General features: G+C 37.9%; 1 protein-coding gene across 5 annotated transcripts in view; it reads left to right on the forward strand.

Moving 5' to 3' along the window:
* The window catches only part of magi2b (membrane associated guanylate kinase, WW and PDZ domain containing 2b), a 94,026-nt gene that overhangs the window by 54,338 nt on the left and 20,092 nt on the right, over window positions 1-19,596 (forward strand). For 4 of the 5 annotated variants that reach the window (XM_065291930.2, XM_065291929.2, XM_065291931.2 and 1 more), the window contains exons 7-12: window positions 2,732-2,789; window positions 2,900-3,009; window positions 3,202-3,384; window positions 7,047-7,549; window positions 10,044-10,209; window positions 15,686-15,717. In XM_065291930.2, coding sequence (XP_065148002.1) covers window positions 2,732-2,789; window positions 2,900-3,009; window positions 3,202-3,384; window positions 7,047-7,549; window positions 10,044-10,209; window positions 15,686-15,717 — 1,052 coding nt within the window. The remainder of the gene's footprint in view (window positions 1-2,731; window positions 2,790-2,899; window positions 3,010-3,201; window positions 3,385-7,046; window positions 7,550-10,043; window positions 10,210-15,685; window positions 15,718-19,596) is intronic. The other variant, XM_065291932.2, reaches the window with a different exon arrangement.

Here is a 19,596-nt window from a genome sequence, read left to right on the forward strand (position 1 = left end):
GTTACTAAGGGGACTATTTTCAGCTGCTGCGTAATATCATTACGCCTCTTGTAGCCAAATTTTTGAGCACGATGCTAAATGGTCTAATCAGATTTAATGGATTATGCTAAGCTATGCTAAAAGTGGTACAGCCGGACCCGGAGATCGGCTGAATGGATTCCAAAAGGGTAAAAATCAAATGTTTAACTCTAGGGGAGCTAACCCTAACCGTGTTTGTTTAAGTGATTTACAATATCAACGACGTTTACTCGAATATGCTTACCCTACCTTTAATGTTTACATTTGCTAGCTAGTACGCTAGCAGCTTTCTACACCCACCAGGTGTGTGTTTAAAACCGAGGTGATTTCTCCTGAGCTCTTCTTTTTGAAGCAACGATCATAATATATTTTTCACGGCCTGTCATTTACCTCCGTCTGTCATTGGCTATTGTAAAAGACCTGAAATAATCATCCAATTTTAAAATCTTAAAGGACAAGTTCGGTATTTTAGACTTAAAGCCCTGTTTTCAGATTGTTTATGGTGAAATAGAATGGTTTTGACTGAAATTTCGACATTTGCGGGTGCCCTGAGAATTTTCGCGTGTTTGTGTTTCAGCTCAGACCTCTACAATGGGTTTAATGGTGCACTGGAACAATCCTTCCTAAAATGCATTAAACTTTCGTTTACAAAGACGTGAAACTCACCGAGTTGTCAGGGGTGTTCACTGGTATGCTCACACAAAAATCGCTCCAAAAGACGCATTCCAACAGGTTTTATCGTAGTTTTTACCAACTCCATGGACTTGTATTAGATGTCCTGTGAGGTACGGTATTACTCCGCGCCGGAAACTTTGTTTCTATTCTTGCAATTGGCAAAGGTGGATTAGCGCCACCACCTGGGCTGGAGTGTCTATTATTCAAGCTCTAAGCGGAAGAATGTACGGGTGTGAGGCGTTTGGAAAAATAGGTCCACAAGTTAACAACGAATGCTAAAACAGCTGTTGGAAAGCATCTTTTGCAGCGATTTTTGTGTGAGCATATCAGTGAACACCCCTGACCACTCGGTGAGTTTCACGTCTTTGTAAACGAAAGTTTAATGCATTTTAGGAAGGATTGTTCCAGTGCACCATTAAACCCATTGTAGAGGTCTGAGCTGAAACACAAACACGCGAAAATTCTCAGGGCACCCGCAAATGTCGAAATTTCAGTCAAAACCATTCTATTTCACCATAAACAATCTGAAAACAGGGCTTTAAGTCTAAAATACCGAACTTGTCCTTTAAACATCAAACATGTTTGCCCTACTGAAAAATCCAGCTAAGACCAGCAAAAGCTGGTAGCTGGTTTTAACTGGTTTAAGATGGCAGTAGCTGGTTTAAATTTGTCCTCCCAGACTGGCAAAGCTGGTCAAGTACTGTAGGGTGACCATATGTGCCATTCTTTCCAAACGCGTCCTGTCCAGGATTTCGGGTGCGTCTTCCCGGAATCGTATTTGTCAACCGCATACGTCATAGAGGATTATTATTATTATTACAGAAAAGCAACAGTAACATTTTAAAGTAAGAATGAAACTACAATTGTATTTCTTGTTTTTAACTGAATGGCGTATGTGGTCAACAAATACGACTTCCGGAAGACGAACCGAAATCCTGGCCAAGACCCGTCTGGGAAGAATGGGACTTATCACCCTAGTTCAAGCTGGTGGGTCAGCTGGTCTTCAAGCCTGAACAGCTAAGTCCAGCTTAAAAAGTGACCAAAACACAACTAGACCAGCTTGCTACACCAGCAGTACCAGCTAATGCAACGCTGGGAGACCAGCAAAAACCAGCTCACCAGCTTATGCTGGTCTTAGCTGGAATTTTCAGTAGGGTGATATGATTGAGGGAGCCCCGATTTGCTTGCGAGAAATTTGTGAGGGGTAAGATTTGATCTGTTAACGTCACACATTACATGATTGTCTGAGACAAACATCAAAAGCGATCGAGGTCCTGGACCCGATTTTCTCTCAGATTCTCGGGAGGGTAAAATCTGGGTAAATTCGGGCCGAAAATCCGGTAGTGTGAGTGTGGCTTTAGAAAAATTAGCTCATGTTTTTTATGGTAGAAGTGTAGTTTTTTGCATATTGAAGTGTAACTATGGTTAATGTGTGGTTACCATGATTTTACTATAGTAACCTTTGTAGTTTGTTGTAAAGGCTCAGAGATTACTCTTTTAGAGCTCTTTTTTAGAATTTGCAAGTCTTTTTGTCTCATCTGTCATCTTATTTGAGATGTTTCTCTTTACATTTTAGAATAAATAATAAACACTTAATTTCTAAGTCAAAAAATGTATAGATATGAAATGGGGTTAGTATTTAGTCTGGAAAGAATTGAAAATCCTCCTTTGAAATTTTCAAATTTGGTTGCAAACTTTTATATCTTGGCAGATCGGAGCAGAGTTAATACATTGTTAAGATATCTCCTGAACCAAAGAATCTAGAGGAGACATGTCAGAAAAAAATCTGAGAAGTTGGACATTTCATTTGCTCTCTTCGAGAAACATTTAGGATTTTAAAGCGTAGACATTTTGCGTACATTATGCGGACGTGTCATTTGAGACTGAGACTATACAGTATATTACACATTTGTAGGTGTTACTGCGGTTTGCTTTGAAGATATCACCTATACATTTCAGATGCAGAAGAACATAACATTAGTCCACATTGGATATAACATTTCCCCATTAGACTACACAGTCTCATTTCTTTCTACAGAACTTCCATACGGCTGGGAGAAAATAGATGACCCTATTTATGGCAGTTACTATGTCGAGTAAGTCTTGTAAATTTCTTCTTCAAGCATTTGTCGAACGCATCGAACCAAAATTCTCGAGTGCACAAAGGACCCAACATGATGAAATATCTGCTCGATCTACCCCACAGTCACATTAACAGAAGGACACAGTTTGAGAACCCCGTCCTTGAGGCCAAGAGAAGAATGCAAATGCAAGGTCAAGGTCTATCATCGCTGCCTTTGCCCACCATATACAGAGGTACTGCTTTACTCTGTGGCCCAAATATTGCATCTTCATTCCATCCCCATTGGCTTTATTGTTGTCCTCCTCATTTTTGGCTTGCTCAGGTGTGCCCTACTTTCATGCAAGTTTCAAAAAAATCCTAAGACTATAGAGATCATGTTGAAATGGTGTGCTGAAGTTCCTCTGACTGTTCCTTTGTGTTTACAGAAAAGCCTGCGTTCACGAGGGATGCCACACAACTTAAGGGAACGTTCCTCACTACGGTTCTGCAGAAGAGCAACATGGGGTTTGGCTTCACCATCATTGGGGGAGATGAACCAGATGAGTTCCTACAGGTGAAGAGCGTTATACCTGAAGGACCTGCTGCACAGGATGGCAAGATGGACACAGGTGAGATTTTTTTTTTTTTTTTGCGAAAATGCTCCAGTAAAGTGGGATTCTCAAAGGCAGATGCTGAGATGAGAACATTTGAGACCAAAGAGTTGGTGTGCTTCAATTGATTACCATATTACGTTTTTAAAGAACGGACATAATGAAATTAATATAAAATTAGATATACTGCAGAAATATTGATACATTTTATTACATAGCTTTTCTTTGTTAAAGAGTTAGTTCACCCAGAAACAAATATTTTGTCATTATTAACTTTAAACCGCTGATAGCTTCTTCAGAACCAAAACGTGGAAAATTTGATTTATATCTTAGAAATGTATTGTGCAACATGTTACAAAGAACGTACACTATGTACTACTGAATTGTGGAGTTGGACCGTTTTTAACCATTTCTAAGTTCAGAATTTTTAAGAGGGCCCAATCATGGCTCAATGAAGCACTGAAGCAACCAAACATGACCACGCCCCTAACACAATATTAACTGGAGTGCATTAGTTTTAGCAATTCGCAGCTCAGTCGCAAGCATCCATTCAGGTAGTAGCGATATTTGACAGATATTTGACTGCAATAAGGTGTGGTTTCAGAGCAGACAGTGGTCACGCCCCCAGCATTTGAGAGCAGAGAAACCTTCATGCAAGATTTTGATAATTTACTAATTTAATTTACTTGGCATTTTTTTAGTATTTAAATTTGGGTTGGTGGTTAATAACAAATTTTTCTGACGAATGAAAAGGTCAGAATACATATTTATCTCTTTGACGAGTTTTCTCGTCAATTAAGAGAAAACGCTTTACTGCCAAAGACGAGCAGGGTTTCCCGCAGCACTTTGCAGTTCGGGCGGCCCGCCTAAGCTGGAAAACCCTACTGCCTTAACTAGATTAATTTTATATCATGATAACGATATGTATCACGGTAGAGTTTTTTATGTTTTAATAAGGTTTAAATCTTTAATACCATAGAAATGTTCATAATTCTCACAAAAAACATATACAAACATATAGAAAGAAGTTAAAACAAACTAAACTCAAGCTCTCTGAAGATAAACAGTCAATGATTAAGAATGATAATAAATAATTATGCATGTATGTATAGGCCTATATATATTTTTATTTAAGGTAGAAAAGTGATTTAATCAGGAGCAGTGAGAGATTTTCTCTCAATGCTGTTTGATTAACACGAGTGACAGACAGGAGCAAAATTAGGTAACTTCCCCTTTAAGACCAAAGTCCGGATCCAATACACTGTAACACATGCGCTTTCTCTTTTAGCTGTTCACTTTCTCTTAAGCCCTAAATGGTCATGTTTATGAGGATACTTGCAAAGACGGGAATTTTGACGCATATGTGTATTTAAGGCCAATCAAGCGGAAAAAATGCTCACGAGCTTAATGAGCAGCGGTCGCGCGACTTGCGCGCTCCTCACAGACAGAAAGAGCAGTGGTTGCGCGACTTGTCCGCTGCTGACACACAGAAAGAACGCACGCATACAGATCTGTTGTTTCAATGGCTTAAAATAACTTGTTTTAAAACTGCAGTGCTTAAATACGTGTACAAACGTTACGTTTTCGCGACCACGCGGACAGGAGCGTGACATGGGCGCGTAACCTTGATAGAAACGATAGTCCAAAATCTCTACCGGTTGACAAATTTCTACCAGTTAATTATGTCTACCGGTTTATCGCCCACCCCTAGTAAATACCATAGACAGTAAAAGAAAGGTAAATACGTAAACACGTGAATGCAGCATCTGAATACAGGGAACTATATGCAAGATAATCGCAGTCATTTATAAAGAAGATCGCATTTATGTATGAATGCAATTAATCAAAATTGCATTAAAAGGGAGTCGAACCCGGGTCGCCCCGTGTCATAGATCCATGACACTAACACGTTGCCACAGAGTCACATAATAGAAGTTGCTCTCTACACTCCTTAAGTAGCCTCCATAAAAATTCACGTAAAAAAAAAAATGTGTTTAGGAAGTGGAGGAAGTGACGTATGCCATAAAGCAGTCGAATTTTGTAGTTTTTTTGTGCTCTGGTTACTACCCGAAACCCTAAGTTTTAAAGTATGTGTAAAAGCGACATGTGGTAGACATGTCATTCAACCTATTTAAAGTCGATGTACTATCAAAAGGGTCTTGAAAATTTATTATGAAGGTTGAAAAATTACATGGTGTCGCTTTAAAGAAACCTTTCCATATTTGAGAGGTGATAAATAAAATAAAATAAAATAAAAAAATATAAATTAATTATTTGATGAAGTTTTAACCAGTGCCTCCTCAGTGGGATTTTTAAAATGATCTTTTATGCTTAAATTAAAGGAAACCACAACCATTTTTCAATATTTTACTATGTTCTTATCCCAACTATCTACCTATCCTTTTTCAATGCATGCACTTAATCTTTGTACAGCACGTCGTGAATGTGTTAGCATTTAGCATAGCCCCATTCATTCCTTAGGATCCAAACAGGGATGAATTTAGAAGGACACAAAACAATTTCATGTTCATCCCTGTTTGGATCCTAAGGAATGAATGGGGCTAAGGCTAACACATTCACGACGCACTGTACACATTGAAAAAGATAGGTATGTATTAATTTGTCTAAGTTGAGGTAAGAACATATTAAAATATTGAAAAACAGTGGTGTTTTCCTTTAAAACTTTTCTAATAACAGCAATTGAGACATCGACAATACATAACATTGTTCAAATTAATTAACACTAATCAAAATCAGTTTATAGTCAGATTTAGTTTGTTTTTCACCATAATATATCACTTAATTTTTTTATTCAATTAATCGTTCCAGTAAAAATAATATTACCATGCATATTCGTTTACAGTTACTGGTGCAGAATAAATAAAATAAAACCAGCAAAAATACTAAAATTATTTTCCCATATAGGGACTGTCCACTGAAACTCCCATATCAGACTTTATGGTACTGCCCCCTATTAATATGCTGACAGTCTGCATTATAAGCAGTGCTCAGCATTGACCTTGCATCTCGAGAGAAAACCACCAGCGCATGGCCTGGAAAACGTTGTTATCTGTGTAGCCACTGCTAGACAACAGTCCCTAATAGCTTGCACGGAGCAAGCGCAAGGTCATGGCTGGCGCAGTGTGATTTTCCTCTGATGAAGAAGTCTGTTTGAGCAAATCATCGCAGTCAGGGGCCTGGGGCTTATTTGCTATGTTTTTCATATATTTTCCTGTTCCCTTATAGAAGAACTCTAAACCTAGTTCAAGAGCGCAGAGGTAGTGTGTCACGTCTTTTAGCTTCGAAAATGACATCACTTCCCTAGCAGATAATGATACTTGCACGGGCTTTATTTGCATATGCCGCGAGCTAGGGTTGCAATTAGGGGTTTAGTGCGATCTTGTGTGTTTTATCTGCTTTTGATGAGGCGACTAGGGTCCTTTCATAATAGTTTTGCTCTATTTTGCACTTCTGGTTGCCTTTATTGTTGGATTTTCATTTTGTGTGCAGTTAGTTGACTTGGTGGGTATCTGCATCAATACCTGCCATTGAAACAACCTACTGTGTGCTCATAGCAAATTATATAACAGCCTTTGTTTATATACATTTGAGAGTTCAGTTCAAATATTGTTTTGAGGCGCATATTTAATATAATCATTGTTTTATTGCTTTTCTCTCAGGTGATGTCATCGTCTACATCAATGACATCTGTGTATTGGGCACCACCCATGCTGATGTGGTGAAACTTTTTCAGTCCGTTCCCATCGGTCAAAGCGTCACTCTGGTGCTATGCCGTGGTTATCCTTTACCCTACGACCCCGAGGACGCCTCTGCTAGCTCCACCATGCCCCCTTTGGGCTTAGTGGATCATCCATTGCTCCTCAATGGACGGAACAACTATGAAAATTACATGGAGTACATGTCTTTGACTGGCCGCTTAGTACCTGAGCATGGCGAGGGGCTCCCCCCGCATCCCGGAGACACCCACTTGGATGGCTCCCAGCCTCCTTCGCTGAACACTCCAGGACCCCCACCCGATGACAGCATCTCCATGGCTTCGTCTTCGGGAGCGACAGCTGGAGCCCAAGTGCCCCCTGAGCTCCTGAGTCTCACTATAACCAAAGGTGCAGAAGGTTTTGGGTTCACCATAGCGGACAGTCCCACAGGACAGCGGGTCAAACAGGTGACGTGTGCAACAATATTCAGTTTGTTTTACCGCAGCGGTCTTAAAGTGACATTCTTGGCTGGTTGTGGTTTTTTTGACAACAATAGAGTACCGCGGGGATTACGTGTTTTTGTAGGCCAACCTGTAAGTTAGCGGGACACTGCTTCTCTCATTCATTTTTGGATTATCAAAAAAATAAGCTCTGTGTTTACATTTATGGCACTTAACGGTACATGTTTTGTCCAACAATCAAATCTTCATAGATAAACTTGCATAGTTTTTGCATTTAAGAAACATCACATTGCATTCATTCTGATTTGTGAATTCAAGTGATGTCGGTCCCAGTGCCAAATATTCGCGTTTTATTATTATTTTTTATTAAACCGCATATAACTCCCAAAGCTGAACACATAAAAAACTGAAACTACTGTCGTTTTGTCCGGCTTGATTTGTGAATTTTTTCACAATACAGTTTTTCACCGTCAAGTCACGTTAAGCCGTTTAATGTGGAAGATGGCAAATACACGTTTTCCAATTATAGATGCAATTTGTATAATCCGCGCCGCTAGAGGGCGCCAGATCAAATCAATAACAATGACGTAGATTAATGGATTTGTTGTCTTTAACTCAAACACTGATGCCCATCAATCAGACGGGAACGAGAAATATTGTTACACATGAGGTAAAGTAATCAAGTTTTATAAATGTTGTGTTTGATGACATCGTTTTTGGTTTCATGTAATGTTCAAAACGCAATTGTTAGTCATAGATGTTACAGTATTAGTCCAATACGATGTTTTGTTAACACAGCACAGAATAAAGTGTTCAGATGAACAAACTTAGCATAAAAAAGCGAGTGGCTCGACAGACGCTATTACTTCCGCATTTGTCCACAACACTGTTGTCATGTGGTTTTTACGTCAGTAAAGGCGGTAACAAAGGGTAACGTAGATATTAACGTCGTTTACAGGCGACTGCACTGCCCCGTGTCACTGTTTAGGGCAGCAATTTTCTCATTATTTACAAGTAGTTGAAAACATTATAGATATTGTTAGTAATCAGCTGGACAAAATATATAACACCGGACTAGTGTTTTTTGGATATTTTACTGCAAATATCTTACAAATTGTACCTTTAACGGCCATTTTCAAAGAACACGCAGTCAGAAATCATGTCAATTTACTTGTTTTAGAAGAGCCTGATTTGTGAAAACTCACAAACAAATTTCCTCGCAATTGACGGTATTTATTTTACAACTAAATTGTTAGTTGTTGTGTTATGCTGTAAAACACATTAGTCAAATTGGACTTTAAATATTATTTCAGATCTGTGAAACATTGCACAGATCAAATACTCTTCAGTACTGTTTGTGAAGACTTTATATTGCACAATAATGATGATCTTTGCCGATTAAAAACCGATGGTGTTATTATGTTCCCTTATTAGGAGCAGTATGCTAGCTGGAGCCATTCACTTCCAGTCTTTGTGCTAAGCTAGGCTAGTGGTGGGTGCGTCAGACAGAGTAACGGCACACACAGAGTTTAAAAATGTATGAACTTTTCTAACTCTGGGGATACGGTGAATAAGCTGAAGTACCAAAAAGTCGGCGTGATCCTTTAATTGTAACACTGTGTGACAACTAACCCCGCTGTGTAAATTTTTTTTAAATCCCAGCTATCAGTTATTAGTAGTTGCTCACATGTTTCAAAATGCTATTACTTTTTAGGTAACAAGACTAAAATTTAAATAATATAAGGTTGGATGTGATGACTTAAACACCCAACTCAAGTAATAAATGCTTTACTAGAAATTAAAAAACAAATTTAGACTTCAACATTTTATAAAAGTTGTGTTCATCTGTGTAGATTATCTTGTTGGACAAAATGTGTAAGTGTCATAAACTTTTGTTAAACACAGGAATAATTTTTTGCGATAATCTAAAAGTCTATGGGAAAACGAATGGGCTTTTAGCAAGGGAACCAGTGTGCCGCAAACTCCCGGGGTTGGCCTTACAAAAATCATTCCTGCGGCACTCCATGAAGTTTACTTCATACAGTTTTTAATACATGAACAGATGTGAAATTGAGAGATGTAACACCCCACCCCATACATAGTTAACATGCTGCTCAGCATGTTTACTTAAGTAATGATGCCAAAGATTGTATTTCTTGAAAACTGCAATTTACCGCTTTTTTGCCTTATATTTTTCTACATAAACATACTTTGTGACCCTGCCTGCAAAAAAACTTTTTATTTTTTTTGTAATTTATAAATAAAATTATTCAAGGAACATTCTGTAAAAATAAAAATTGGAAATCTTTAATATTGACTGAGTCAATTTGATCAAACTTTATAAAAAAGTTAAATTAAATTAAGAGACTTTAGCTTAAATTGTACAGGCAGGATCACATTTCATTTCCAAAAAAGCTAAGTGGAGACCCCTGTCATAATGGTTATGTACCTGTTTATAAAGTATAAAATATGTCCAATCCGTTTTGATTTTTTCGATCAGGTTCTGGAACCCCAGGGCTGTCCGGGGTTATGCGAAGGAGACCTAATGGTGGAGATTAATCAGAAGGGTCTCCAGGGACTCGACCACACACATGTGGTCCAGCTGCTGAAGGACTGTCCGGTGGGAACAGAGGCTACGCTTGTCATTCAGAGAAGACCAGCAGCAGGTGTGCGGTTTTACACCTCTCAGCTTTCAAAGGAAGTTGTCCAGAAGCTTTTGTGATCAAGGTTGCCTAAAAAATTAACCTATGAAGATCATTTTGTTCACCAATGAAGTCTTTCTTTCTCAAAGTGGGAAAATTCCCCCAAATGAAAATGAAGTTCACGAAGAAGGTGTGCAATTCTGTGGCAATTTTCGGGGATCAACATGATGGATGGATGAAGGATGGATGGATGGATAGATGGATGGATGGATGGATGGATGGATGGATGGATGGATGGATGGATGGATGGATGGATGGATAGATAGATAGATAGATAGATAGATAGATAGATAGATAGATAGATAGATAGATAGATAGATAGATAGATAGATAGATAGATAGAGTGCTTATAGTCACTCTGTGTGTCCAGTAATCCTGATGTGTCCTCTTAAGACAGTCACCCAGTACCGCTGTCAATCAAAGTCATTACATCCTTTATGAGCACGAGTCCGTTCTCTCTTGCTTTCTTTCTATTATGGCTATATCGAGGGCTATGACCTTAAAGGACCTCACAGAAACACTCTAAAGCCTTTTGTAACCAAGCGATAGACTGATTCACAGGCCGAGTGTGAGACCATTCAGTTCCCGAGCCGGCGTTGTGCCAGGGATCCAGCCATGACGGCCATGTTCACAACTCTTTCTCCCAGTTCTCTAATTAAAGCACAGCACTGAGTTGTGGATACAAACAGGGAGCAATTGTGACCAATCAGAACGCAGTCTGGCTGTAGAGGGCGGGATTTATGTAGAACAAGCCAATCGGAGCGGGGTGGAGCACTGCGGGTAGCGCCGAGGGAAGAGTCTGAAATAGATGGAGATTGAGGAGCCGTAATTTATTCTGAGTGACGTGGGGAGTTTATATTATCATAATTAACATTAATTTACATTTATTTGGCTGTTTTAAGATGCAGGATGAATGGCCAAATAAATGTCAAGACGAGCATAATTTTATACCAGAACGAGGTCATGCTAGCATTTCTGCGTGAAGAATTATTGTATGAATTTGGACAAAAGGATATGATGTAATACCCTAAGGCTTTGGCTTTTTAATAAATATCAAATTATAAATAACTAATGATAATAACAATGACACCACAAATCATACAGGGATGTTTTGATCTTCTGTTGGTTAAATGTCTTTTGGTTTAAAGGATTAGTCCATTTTCTTAAAAAAAATCCAGATAATTTACTCACCACCATGTCATCCAAAATGTTGATGATCATTGTTCAGTCGAGAAGAAATTATGTTTTTTAAGGAAAACATTCCAGGATTTTTCTAATTTTTTTTGTTGTTGAGAAAATGGACTAATCCTTTAACATGCTTCAGTCGTCACATATGGTTTGACTCTCAGCATAGTATATAGTAAAATTATAGATTAGGAATAAAAATAAAAAATAAAAAAACTGAAAGAAATCTTACAGTGTGAATAAAAGAAAATTAGGATTAAAGATAATCTTCAAATATTCATGAATAAAAATGTATTAATCAATTAATAATTTCATTATTGGCAATAAATAATAACTTTATTTAATAATTAATTGCATTATTAATGTAATAATTATGTTATTAAATTATATTATTATATTTGTTTTATAAAGATACACATATTTAATGTGTTACTTTATTTTGTACATAAATGATACTGAATATTTAGATTAGATTTAGATTTTAATGTACTGAAATGCCTGTGTAAATGCATCTTTAGCATGTTTTTAATGCAATTTTGTTGATATTATATTGGTTTCTTGTAATCTCTTTTTTTGCCAGATAATGTTTTTTGCAACAGACACATCAGTTAGAAATATGATTTATATTTCTAAATATTTCTAAATATATATCATTGAAAGGAAATAGAATCAGTTAGTTGTTAAATAACAGCGTACAATGCACTGACTCCTCATCCGTCTTTCTCTCTGTGAGGCTTTTGTCATGATTATTGACATCTCGGGTACGAGTGGACAGGCAGGTACGAGGCGATAACTGTGACTCCTCTGACTCCCTCGACTGTCTAAAATATCATCAGGGCCGTGCCATTTCAGCAGTGCTGACAGCTCTCTTACATTTTCTTGCCTCTGTTACATACGGGTCTAAGAGTAACTCGGAGCTGACAGTCACCCCGAGTCATTCGTGATCCACTTTGACTCACTTTTTAGACATCACCTTGAAGAAACACCAGCAACTCATAGCATGAATAAAAACAGTGTGACTGATACCATTGACAAGCATTTTATTTTCAATGACATCAATGTATTTAAAGTGAACTATTCATTTAAAACAACACCACATATGAACTTCTGTAAAATTGTTAATTCTCTGTTGTCCATATGGCACCCATCTGATGCATTAAGGGAGGATTATGCCCTGTTGAGTGGCACATGTTTGCCAGGGGCTTTATGTTTAGCATTTTACTGCCAAGTTCTGTCTTGGTCATATAGCATCGCATGTAATCCTGTTAGTTTAAGTAGGCATATAAATGTCTTGCCAATGTGTTCTGCTTAAAACACACACACACACATACACAGAGGCGGACACTACTTGAGTATTTTAAGTACATTTTCTAAGCATCTGTGGTTATCATGGATAAAAAATACCTAATTACATAAAATTGTGTACTTTTACTTATCTTGAATAAAAGTACGAAAGTACTTTATACTTAAGTAAAAGTTAAAAAAATACTAGATGTTTAATGTACTTAAATATTAAATATAAACCAAAAACTTGAAATTATGAAATTTAGTGGAGTAAAAATTATGACAATATGCTTTGGAATGTATGTTTTCCAAATAAAACACTGATAAAATACAAATACTTAAAAATTAACTTTAATGTAAAAAGTAAAAAATACTTAAGTAGTGTCCACCTCTGCACATACATGTTCATACACATTTGTATATCTACAAAATAACATGATTCATATTCAGAGATGTATAAAGTACTAGCGACCCAGACTTGAGTAAAAGTACAAGTGCTCTATCAAAAAAGTGACTTGAGTAGAAGTTGAAGTGCTCTTTAAGCACAGCACTTAAGTGGAAGTACTAAAGTATTAAACATGCTTTGTACTTAAGTATTGCAAGTAGTTTATTTTAAAATATACTACTCAAGTACTGAAAGTAAAAGTACAAGTATTGTGTAATGTAGTTATTAAAGAAAACAGTCAAAAGTTTGAATATAATATTGTTTATATTATTTCAAATGTTTAAGCTAAAGGACACTTACAATTCCTTTGGCTGTAGCAGGAGTACAAGGACATGAATGTTCAGATAATTCAGATTAATTTAACTGATATGGCGATAGAGAATTCAGAATTAATGAAATATTAGTCTATAAAATGGTAATAGGTAAAGGTACAAGGTGTTTCATTGAATTTAGGTTTCCTTCTTTCGCGCACACTCGCCCTTTCTTGCGCATTCTCTCTCTCTCTGTCTTTCTCGCGCACTTTGGTTCTCTGATCGCTTCACATTTGTCAACAACCCTGGCTCATATTTGTGAGTGAGAGGTTGGGAGGGGTCGCCCTTTACTATCTCCAATTGGTTCAGACCACCATGTGACCATGATTCGTAACATTTGAGAGTAACGAGTAACTATGCAGCACATAAAAATGTATTGGAGTAAAAGTATTAAACTCAAAGAAAAAATGTACTGAAGTAAAAGTGGAAGTAGGAGAAAAAAATAATACTTCAGTAGAGTACAGATACTGTCTTTTAGTACTTAAGTACAGTAGTGAAGTAGTTCTACTTCGTTACTATACATCTCTGTTCATATTACAGTCTTGGCAAAAAACGTCCAAGAAAGAAAAGTTTGAATATGTCTTCATACAACCTCTAACCTTATCTAATAAACTTTGGCTTGTAAATTGCTTCATACCATTTGTGCTACAGACATGAGTGATATGTCTAATGCTGCATTCAGACCAGTCACGATAGAGGCATCAAGCGCGAGTGATTTCAATGTTAAGTCAATGTAAAGACATGTTGACGTGCGTCTGGAGGTTCTCGGGGCACGAATGAGGCGTTTAGCGCTGTATGGTTGACGTGATTCCACCATTTGCGCTTCTAGTTCGTGCGAATTGAGCGTTGCCACTGGAAACGGGCGAGTTGAAATTTTTTAACTTTGCCAGAAAAACGTGTCGCTTTGACCAATCAGGAGCTTGCTCTAGTATTGATGTGATTACAGGAAGCGAGCAGAGTCGCAGAAGCCCCTCCCATAATGCGAATTTCCACATGTCTCGATGACTAAAATTTTGGCGTGAATGAAGCAAGTAAACTCAAAATTTTCATGCGGCAAACTAGACGCGTTAGACGCAAATTTGATGCCTCAAACGCGGCTGGTGTGAACCCACAGTAATACTTCACACGGCTTGTAGAGAAGAGGTGTGCTGTTACTCTCTAAGCATTTTAAGTTTTTTTTTGTATGCCAATAAAACAGGCAATAAAAATCTTACAGACTTACATTGAAGTAGGAGTCCATTTATGGGGATTAAGATATCATAGAAACGTTGGGGTGGGCTTTTAGCAGTAGCGGCCAGTGACTTCTTTTTTCAAGGGCGCTTGATCCGAAGTTCATCACAACATGTATGTATCCTGTCATGTGTGTGGTTCATAATTTCAAAAAAAGTGTTCTGCACGTCGTGCAATCCTATGTGCATCACGTGTCTTGTCAAAATAAGTGCCTGCTGCAGACGCGTCTAAAGGGTTTATGATAAAAGAGACGCTCTCGTTTGCCAGATACTCACATAATCTCATGTGTAATCAGAGTTTACTGTTGAGGGAGTGTCTTGCGTGTATATCTCTTTTATCATAAAGGGTTTTGTTGCGTGTGCATCAGGCACTTATTTTGACAAAACACGTGATTCACATGGTTCACATGATGCAACAAACACATATTTTGAAAACACCAGCAAACACACATAACACTCCGAACACTTATTTCGAATTTGCGCCGCTCAGATGGGCAGTCACAAGCGGCCACTGGCTTTTAGTAAGCAATCATACACCCTAGCAACCACTTAGCAACCTGCTACAAAGATTAATAAAAATGAATGCTTATCTTAGCAAACCTAGTGTTTTAAAGTCCCAAGTGGTGATTTTTGCTTAGGCAAGCAACCTTTACATTTTCTTTTGGAAATTATCTACAGTATTTAAGTTTTTTCAGTCTCTTTTATGGTGCTAAATGTTGTTTGAAACTCTCAGTAACAGTGCTTTTCTTAAGGATAAACTTGGCTTCTGCCCAAAGCTAATGATGTAATTACTTCACAAGTAAATGAGGCAAACTTAAAGCTTACAGCACTCAGAGAAAAAATCAATACTTTTTATATTATTTCTGTTCAATTACTGTTCGAACTATTCTATAATATTTTTTTTTTGCTATATTTGCAAAATAATTTACACATTACTGAAAAACAAGGCATATTAAGCAATATTGTGTTTCTCTTTTTTTACATAGGTCTCTTCACATCCTGGGATCCAACAAAACAGGTAAATTTACTTTATATTGTATTTTTGTTCATTTATTTTGTTTTATTTTATTTTTTGTTTTATATTTAGTCCGAGAGCTTGTTGACCCTTTATTGAAAATCTATATACGGTATACTGTCCATGTCCAGAAAGGCAATAAAAACATCATCAAAGTAGTCCATGTGACATCAGTGGGTCAGTTAGAATGTGTTGAAGCATCGAAAATACATTTTGGTCCAAAAATAACAAAATTTACGACTTTATTCAGCATTCAGTCTTCTCTTGCGCGTCTGTTGTGAAGCGCATGCGCGAGACTAAAGTCACATGACTGCAGTGACGGGGATGATGTACAACGCGGCTGACGTGTTATCTGGTGCACCCCAGCTGTTTTTTTTTTGTGCACCTGTGCTTGTGTCTCCCTCAGACTGTAAACGAAGCCCGGGCGCACATAAAAAAACAGCTGGGGCGCACCAGATAACACGTCAGCCGCATCGTGTGTCATCCGCGTGACTGCAGTCAAGTGACTTTAGTCTCGCGCAAAAAAATTCTTGCAAAGATAATTTTTATATAATAAACACTGCAGTATTAGATAAAAAAAATAAGTATTGTCAGCTTTGATTTCGTGTCGGGACTTTAAATAGATTTTTTGCATTTTCTGACTCCAAAATTGTATTGCCGTCATCGTCAAGTGACACAGGACAAACCTCATTGATATTCCGGTCAGAAAAGTATATTGTACAATCCTGGCGTTCAAACTGGTAAATGTTCCTCAGTTTTGACAGATACACTGATGGCATTTTGAAAACATCACTGGAAAAATTATTAAATCATGTTTTACATAAGAAGATTTGACCACCTGCACACCTCTGGGTAACAGCTGCCCTTTAGCACTGATGTCAGATCAGCTTCTTAGGACAAAATCCCCCAGAGGGGGCAGGCGAGCAGCAGCAACATCAATCTCCGATCAGTGTTAAGGAGAAAGCGCAGTCTGCGCGGCAGGCGCCAGTTCTTAGTCTCAGCACGTGTTCAGTGATGCTCTAGGTAACACTCTGATGAAACCCGACATGGAAATGTCCCGGGTGACAGATGCATTAACGCAGTCGCCACGGGTGGCCTGCTTCATCAGTATGCCTCTTGTGATTCCGCATTAGGAAACAAAGAGGTTTAACTGACAGCTAAGCGCGCCTTTTTTAGCGTGCGTGGTAGAATGTGTTTATCAGGAAGAGAAATTATTCAGGGCGAAGATTATGCAGGTGATACTCCATTTATATTCTTCTGCCTCTGTCCCCGAGACCCACAGACTCAATCATGCTGTCATGTGTGCTTTTTTACTGCTCTGCTGGATTTAAAAGCAAAATTAGAGTTGGGCTTGTAACTCAAAGATCAGCGGTTTGAGTCTCACGGGCGGCAGGTTGTGTAACCTTGAGCAAGGCACCTTAGAGGATTAGTCAATTTTCTTAAAAATATCCAGATAATTTTCTCGCCACCATGTCATCCAAATGTTGATGTCTTTCTTTGTTCAGCCGAGAAGAAATTATGTTTTTTGAAGAAAACTTTCCAGGATTTTTCTAATTTTAATTAGAGCCCGACCGATATGCATTTTTTTGGGCCGATGCCGATACAGATATTAGGGAGTAAAAAAAGACCGATAACGATATATCGGCCGATATTCTTTATGTGTATATTATAGTACAGTACACATATACTACAGTATATTATACTACAGCAGGCTACTGTACATATAATACACTATATACATTAACAGAATATACTATATATATAAATACTTTTTTTGCAATGATCACTCACAAATGTGGTGATCAAACACTTAAAATGACGTGACAAAGATATGTAATATAGGCAGGTGTGTTTTACAAGTTAACAATAAACTTTATTATCCAAAATGATTCTGATATAAGTGCACAAAACAGTAAACTTGACTAATTATAAATAACTTTAAAACACAAACAAAACAAAATACATATAACTTAACTCATTGTCAGTTTTGAAGAGAATAATGTTATATTGGGCTTATTTTAAAAAATGGAAACTTATGAAGTCATTGTTTATTAGCTTTACAATAAGTTATGTACTTCACAAATTAATTAGAAATTTACCGTTAAGACGACAATGCTTGACTTGCTGACAACATAATGATGTAGGCTTATGTTTAATGTACTGCACAACGTTTTTATGACGCGAACCCACAGTGTTCTGCCGGTACTTTAAACTTTTATAAAACTAAAGTGTCTTCTCTCCGCCTCTTTAATTTAGCGAGGGTGTAAAGTTGCGCGAGCTTATTTAATCAATTGCTTTGAAATGAGCATGTTCACTAACAACACAAGCAGCTGTACTCCCACAGACTGCGCGGCAGTTAAAGCGCGTCCTTTCTCCGCCTCGCGTCATTTCTTCCGCTTGCGTTTTAAACAACTCGCAAGTGGACAAAAGAGACGGATTAAAAACACCAAATGTAAACCGGAATGTGTCTTTCTCGCCCACTTATAGTCCAATCGACCACAGCGTGTCTTAATACCAGGTGTAAAATGTTGTGAAGAAACCGCGTGACTGCCTCCACCTGAACTGAGAGACTGACTGAAGTGAAGGGGGGTTGGCTGGTGTCACTACAGTGAGTGACCTGGGTCACCATTAGCAACCAGTAGGGCGCACTCTGCTGGACAAACAAGTACTTACATCTTTCAAAAGCATTTAATGTCTTCTGTAAGGAACGTTCATATCGGCTTCCTATCTGCGGCTTATACGCCGATACAGATATATCTGCAACAGGCTCATATCGGCCGATAAAATCGGCAAAACGATAAATCGGTCGGGCTCTACTTTTAATAGACTTTAATGGACCCCAACACCTAACAGTTTTAATGCAGTTTAAAATTGCAGTTTTAAAGGACTCTAAACGATCCCAAACAAGGCATAAGGGTCTTATCTAGCAAAACGATTGTCATTTTTGGCAATAAAAATAAAAATATGCACTTTTAAACCACAACTTCTCGTCTTCCTCCGGTCGTGTGACGCACCAGCGCAACCTCACGCAATACGTCATCACATCAAGAGGTCACGGATGACGTATGCAAAACTACACCCCAGTGTTTACAAGTCTGGAGAAAGAGGACCGTTCCGAAGTGTTGTATGTTGAATGATACTAATTAATGTCTTTGTGTCAGTTTATTGTTTAAAATGGTCCGCAAATGTGCGTTTCATATATGTAACACGTGAGGCGCGTCACAGGACCAGAGAGAGTGCATATTTTTTATTTTTCTTGTCAAAAATGACAATCATTTCGCTAGATAAGACCCTTATGCCTCGTTTGGGATCATTTAGAGTCCTTTGAAACTGCAATTTTAAACTACATTAAAACTGTTAAGTGTTGGGGTCCATTAAAGTCCATTAAAATGAGAAAAATCCTGGAATGTTTTCCTCAAAAAACATAATTTCTTCTCGACTGAACAAAGAAAGACTTCAACATTTTGGATGACATAGTGTTGAGTAACTTATCTGGATTTTTTTTAAGAGTAACCCTTTAACCCTGCCATGATAGCTGCCCACTGCTCTGGGTGTGTGTGTGTGTCTGTTTACAACTTGCAGTGCTCACTGGGATGGGTTAAATCCTAAGGTCACATTTTGAGTTTGGGTTACCATATTTGACAGACATGTCACACACTTTCACTTTTAATATTGTACGGCCACGCTCCAAACAAGTATGTAAATTTACATTTATTCATGTGGCGGACACTTTTATCTTAAAGTGGTGAACTGTCTCTTTAACATATTGCTTTACCCTTTATTTGCCTTTAATCGGATTGCTGGATATCTTTGTCCCACCAATGATGTTTACAAGCCAAATGGAATTCACTTCCCAGATTAAGTTTCTCCCAAACCTTTCAG

This window comes from Paramisgurnus dabryanus, chromosome 23, assembly GCF_030506205.2.
Source record: "Paramisgurnus dabryanus chromosome 23, PD_genome_1.1, whole genome shotgun sequence".
Lineage (NCBI taxonomy): Eukaryota > Metazoa > Chordata > Actinopteri > Cypriniformes > Cobitidae > Paramisgurnus > Paramisgurnus dabryanus.